Genomic DNA, 6,000 nt, shown 5'->3' on the forward strand with positions numbered 1-6,000 from the left:
AACAGCCAGGGGGCAGCGCAGCACTACTTTTTTTCATTTTTTTTTATCATGTAGCTAGCCTAGCGCTAGCTACATGACAGCCGCTGTGCAGCGGCATCACCCCACCCTCTTCGATCGCCTCAGGCGATCAAGCACATCCGGAAATCTCGTTCTGAACGGGATGTCCATTAGGGCGGGATGACGTCACCAACGTTGTGACGTCAAAGGGAGTCCTGATCCACCCCTCAGCGCTGCCTGGCACAGATTGGCCAGGCAGCGCATGGGGTCTGGGGGGGGGGGGGGGTAGCGGCGAATTGGCGCGGAGCGGCAAATTGGCGCGGAGCGGCAAATTGGCGCGGAGCGGCGGCGATCGGGCAGTACACGCAGCAAGCAAAGTGCTAGCTGCATGTACAGAAAAGGAAATTATACATATCGGCCCAGCAGGGCTTGAGAAATCCTCCTGCGCAGCATAGCCCGAGCTCAGCTCGGGCATACCGCCTGGAAGGTTAAACGGTATCTGAAGTCTCTCCTCCCCACCCTAAATAAGTTATATACTTACCTCAGTAGGGGGCACCTCTGTATGGTCCAGAGGTTTCCCCGACCTTCCTATGCCTCTTCTGCAATGTGCTGGGACCCTCTAAGCAATCTTCAACATTAAAGCATACATGAAGTGAGAGCCATATGGAGGCTGCCATATTGATTTCCTTTTAAACAATACCAGTTGCCTGGCTGCCCGGCTGATCCTCTGCCTCTAATACTTTCAGCCACAGCCCCTGAACAAGCATGCAGTAGATCAGGTGTGTCTGACATTGTTGTCAGATCTGACAAGATTAGATTCATGCTCGTTTCAGGTGTGTGATTCAGACATTACTGCAGCCAAAGAGATCAGCAGGGCTGCCAGGTAACTGGTATTCTTTACAAGTAAATAAATATGGCAGCCTCCATATCCCTCTCACTTCAGTTGTCCTTTAATGTTGAAGATTGCTCGCGGTCGCGCCCCCCTCCGTGTATGACCCCCGCAGCACTGCGCAGGTGCACAGTACCACCTGTGCAGTACGACGGGGCCGGCCCTGCGTGGCTCTCGCTCGCTCCGCGCTACTGCACAGGCACAGGCCATACTTTGCACCTCTGCAGGGCTGCCACGCTCATACATGGAGGGGTGCGGAGAGGGTTCCGGCCAGCGGGGCGTGGATGTCTGGGAACCCTCTGCAGCATCCGGGGGCTTCCCTTACTGACGTAAGTAGGTAACGCTTTATTTTTTAACAGTACCGGTTTATTTTGACATGTATAAATACACCCGAGGGCCATGCAGGTCTGCTCGTCACAGTATGGCCGGTTCATCTATGGAATGTTTTACCACTGAAATTAGTCACAGCTCATTCTATACCTACAAAGCGCTTGGATGCTTTCCTCGTAATGCAGGCTGTCACCAGGTGTCACTAGCTGATGGCGATACCGCGACTCAATCAGGAGAAAAATACAATACTTGCCAACTTAATCCTCTGGAAGTACAGAGAGGCTTAAAAAGAACCCGAGGTGAGAGGAATACAGAGGCTGACATGTATATTTCCTGTTAAACAATACCGGTTGCCTGGCAGTCCTGCTGATCTTTTTGGCTGCAGTAGTGTCTGAACCACACACCTGAAACAAGCATGCAGCTAATCTTGTCAGATTTGGCAACAGTGTCAGAAACAGCTGATCTGCTGCATGCTTGTTCGGGGCTGTGGCTAAACGTATTAGAGGTAAAAGATCAGCAGGACAGCCAGGCAACTGATATTTTTTTTAAAGAAAATACAGCATATTCTTCTCACTTCAGTTACCCTTTAGGAAACACGGGGTGAGAGGGATAGAGGCTGACATGTTTATTTCCTTTTAAACAATACCAGTTGCCTGGCTGTCAGCCTCTAATACTTGAAAGCAGAGTTCCCCCAAGCCTGTCCTCAAAGCCCACCAACAGTGCATGTTTTGCAGAAAACCACCAACATGCACAGGCGGGGTGATCAGTGTCTCAGCAGAGCTGATTACCTACCTCTGTGGATTTATAACAAAATGCACTGTTGGTGGGCCCCGAGGACAGGGTTGGGGAACTCTGCATTAAAGGACAACTGAAGCTAGTGGGATATGGAGGCTGCCATGTTTATTTCCTTTTAAGCAATACCAGTTGCCTGATTATCCTGCTGATCCTCTGCCTCTAATACTATTAGCCATAGCCCCTGAACAAGCATGCAGCACATCTGGTGTTTCTGACTTTATTGTCAGATCTGACAAGATTAGCTTTATGCTTGTTTCTGGTGTGATTTAGACTCTACAGCAGCCAAATTGATCAGCAGGGCTGCCAGGCAACTGGTATTGTTTAAAAGGAAATAAATATGGCAGCCTCCATATTCTTCTTTCTTCAGTTCTCCTTTAAGCCATAGCGTCTGAACAAGCATGCATATCAGAGGTCCATGACAGATCTGACAAGATTAGCTGCATGTTTGTTTCAGGTGTATGATTCAGACATTACTGACCAGAAAGATCAGCAAAACAGCCAGGGAACTGGTATTGTTTAAAAGGAAATAAATATGGCAGCTTCCATAGGTCTCACACCTCAGGTCTCTTTTTAGTAGAGATGCAGGTGCAGGGGTAGTCAGACGACCCCCTGGAGAAAAAAAGAAAAGGCGTCTATTTGTGGCTCAAAGCACAATTTAGGCACTTTTATTTGGCCTGAGGAAGTATATGCAGTCCCACGAAACACGTTGCCAGTGCATATTATTAAGTCATTAATCGTAAGATTGTGTCTTCATTTGCGGTAAGCTAACTCATTTTTTTCCTTTGAACTGGTTTTAACTCAGTTTTATCACACCCTGGGCGCCTCTTTCCTCTTCTGCCTTTTGAGTAGAGAGGGTTAAGAGGTTGCACTTGATGGACACGTCTTTTTTTACTCGCTAAATGACTAACTATGGATATTACGGCGGCAAACGTCAGCATTTACAACCAGAAACATTTCCAGGGACAATAGCTAAAGACCTGGAGACCATCACTGGAAACCATGGCAACCTCGTTTCTATGAAGCAGTTACGAAATGCATGGCAGGCTGTGACAGCCCGTTGCTAACGTACAATGAATCATGCAGGGTTTGGAAGTACGTACCTGTTTGCTCATGAAGTCATCATCGGAGTTGATCTTCAGGGAGATGGCCAGGTGGATGGTGGACAAGATAATCCCGCTGATGACCGCAGCCCTCATCCGCACAGGAAGAAGCGTGTAAATGGTGTAGATGAAGAATACGGTCCACCAGATCCCATCGGAGGCGCTCCGCGGCCTCACCAGCAAGACACAGACCACCTGGACCATGAAGATGATGCCGATGACGCTGTAGCACACTATCCACATGTAGTCCTGGTGAAAATCATTCCGGTTACACACGGCGACGAGCACGAGGATGACCACCATGGCCACCGACAGGACGGCGACGTAAGGCACCTGATAAGCCCCATGGAGACAATGGAACAAGAGCATGACCATGATGAGAAGCACCAGGACGGACATGAGCATGGTGAGGCTGCTCTGGTTGAGCCTGAAGAAGTAGCGTTGGTAGAGCCTCTCCAGTTTATCGGACTGGAATTTTTTGGAGTGGAATATCTGGAGGATGTGGTTGCAGCAGACCCCCAGGGAGAAGTGGAATTCGGACACATCTTCGATCCCCTCAACCTTCCCTTTGCCCGATTTCTCATCCAGGCCAAGCTCCACCGACTTGGGCCTCACCTCTCCCTCTGCGGGTTTTTGGATGGGTTTGTTGTTGTTCCGGCTCTCCTCCCCATGGTCCTGCCATGCAGATTTGGACCTGAAACTCACCTTGTTGTCCGTGGGAGAGTTTTTCCCTGGCTGGGCTTCATAGTCATCCTCGCTTCTCCACAAGCCCATCATCCGAGAGGTCTTCTTCCTCGAGGACCGGCTCGAGTAAGGATACCCATTGACTCTGGTCTCCGCTTCGCCCCAGGCTGATCTGAGCTCTGTTCCCGATCGCAAGACCGGAGCCCCAAATCCTGGTGGGCTCACACTGTTTGACCTAGACATGTCCCCCCTTCGCTACAACAATACCTTGTAGTCCTGCGGTCCTGGGAAGGCACCTCACATAGTGGGGGATCTTCTACTGGACGCCAACAAGGATCTCAAGAAACTAAGTCCCAGGCAGTCTAAGCACCATGTACCAGCCAGTGGCCAAGCTCCTACTATTAGCCCCAAATGAAGTGACAGCTAGTGTCAGGTGTCATGTCCCCAGAGGCACTGCACCATTTCCAGGATAGCATTGCCACATCCTCTACATCAATACGAAAGAAAAAGTGCTTCTCCAAATGCAAAAATAGTAGCGTTGTTTGGCATCCACAAAGTCTTTAATCCCTAGGCAAGAGATAGCAGCATGTCTCAATCTGTTATCGGCCCGCTGGGCAAAAAACAATTCCTGTATAACACCAATTCAATAATTTAACAAATCCAGAGAGAAAAATACGAACTGAGGTGTCGAATAGAGAAGGACTTAATCTTGCCTGGTCCTCCTATGTTGGAGTAGCGTCTAGGTGGGCACTGGGTTGGTGCCAGTGGGCATCACACCTGAGCAGGTGAGCGGTGGTACATCACGCAGCGTACAATCTGCCCACCAGTCGTTCTGATCGGAACTTCTAGATATTCCTAGCGGGTTTTTTTTCCTCTCCCGGCAACACGGCGGGATTAACCCTCGCTGGTGCAGCTCACACCATAAGGTTGGGAAAGGCTTGGAGGCATTCAGAAGAACATTGCTGGAAAAGCGATCGTCTTGTTTACATCGACGCCACGTTACTCCGCTGTGATGTCAGCCTCAGTGCGGAGGGGGACGGGAGAGGCAACCACCATCATCATCATCAATGCAAGGGTTAAAAGAGACATCAGGGAATGGTAGCTGCCACATCTGTGGGGGGTCACCATGCGGCAGGGGAGGGTCATTGTACAAGCAGAGGGCAGGAGGTGTTATCCCTCAATCTCTGGCGAGGCTGGAGCCATTGACCCGTCCTCCAGCGCAGTCCCCATCATGATGAACCTCAGGCATTGACCAGTGTTTACCTCCAAAGCTCTGGAAGCGTGCGGTGACCCTGCATCGATCCCCGTCCTGCATGCAGCCCCCTCATCCAGCAATGGTGACTGGATCCCCTTCTCACAACAGATTCTGGGTCCCACAGATCCTCTCCAGCCTGAAATACACCTAGCACAGGAGGTCAGATCCAGCAAGAGGAGGTCAGATCCAGCCACAGATCAGATCCAGCCACAGGAGGTCAGATCCAGCAAGAAGAGGTCAGATCCAGCCACAGGAGGTCAGATCCAGTCACAGGAGGTCAGATCCAGTCACAGGAGGTCAGATCCAGCCACAGATCAGATTCAGCCACAGGAGGTCAGATCCAGCAGAGGCTGCCTGGTGGGCTCAGAAGATCATATCCAGCAGAGGCTGCCTGGTGGGCACAGGAGATGCAGCACAATTCCCAGGTTCTGGAGGACAGCAGGAATTCCAGCCCAGAGTTGTAGATCCAGCACAGCCTGCAGTAGATGCAGCCCCAGATCCAGAGGCCAGGCCAGCCTCCTCCAGCAGGTATTGCAGGTACTGCAGAGCAGATCAGCAGCTGAGAGAGCCAGGCAGACACAAGACCCTCATCCTCCTCCCACTGCTGCTGCCTCTATACTAGGCTTTGTACTCTCATTCAGCACACACTGAGCCCTCTGCTCCCGCCTCTCCTGCCACATGATTGGCTGAGCTGGGCTGTCAGGCTTTTCCCACGGGCTGGGATTGGAGGGAGGAGTGTTTGATGGCTGAGGATCTGGAGACCAGGGAGGAGAGAGGAACACTGATACAATGTGACACCAATACAAGTGTGTGACACAATAACAAACACAAGTGTGACACAATATAACAAGTACACAAGTGTGACACAATATAACAACTACACAAGTGTGACACAATATAACAACTACACAAGTGTGACACAATATAACAACAACACAAGTGTGACACAA

At 50.5% G+C, this 6,000-nt stretch overlaps 1 protein-coding gene across 1 annotated transcript in view; it reads right to left on the minus strand.

The window, feature by feature from the left end:
- ADCY5 (adenylate cyclase 5) overlaps nt 1-5,652 on the minus strand; it is a 210,094-nt gene extending 204,442 nt beyond the window's left edge. The window contains exon 1 of the mRNA XM_068246219.1: nt 3,112-5,652. Within this exon, the coding sequence (XP_068102320.1) occupies nt 3,112-4,038 (927 nt within the window). The 5' untranslated portion in view covers nt 4,039-5,652. The remainder of the gene's footprint in view (nt 1-3,111) is intronic.
- Between the last annotated feature and the right edge of the window lie 348 nt (nt 5,653-6,000).

The sequence above is a fragment of the Hyperolius riggenbachi genome, chromosome 7 (assembly GCF_040937935.1).
Source record: "Hyperolius riggenbachi isolate aHypRig1 chromosome 7, aHypRig1.pri, whole genome shotgun sequence".
Lineage (NCBI taxonomy): Eukaryota > Metazoa > Chordata > Amphibia > Anura > Hyperoliidae > Hyperolius > Hyperolius riggenbachi.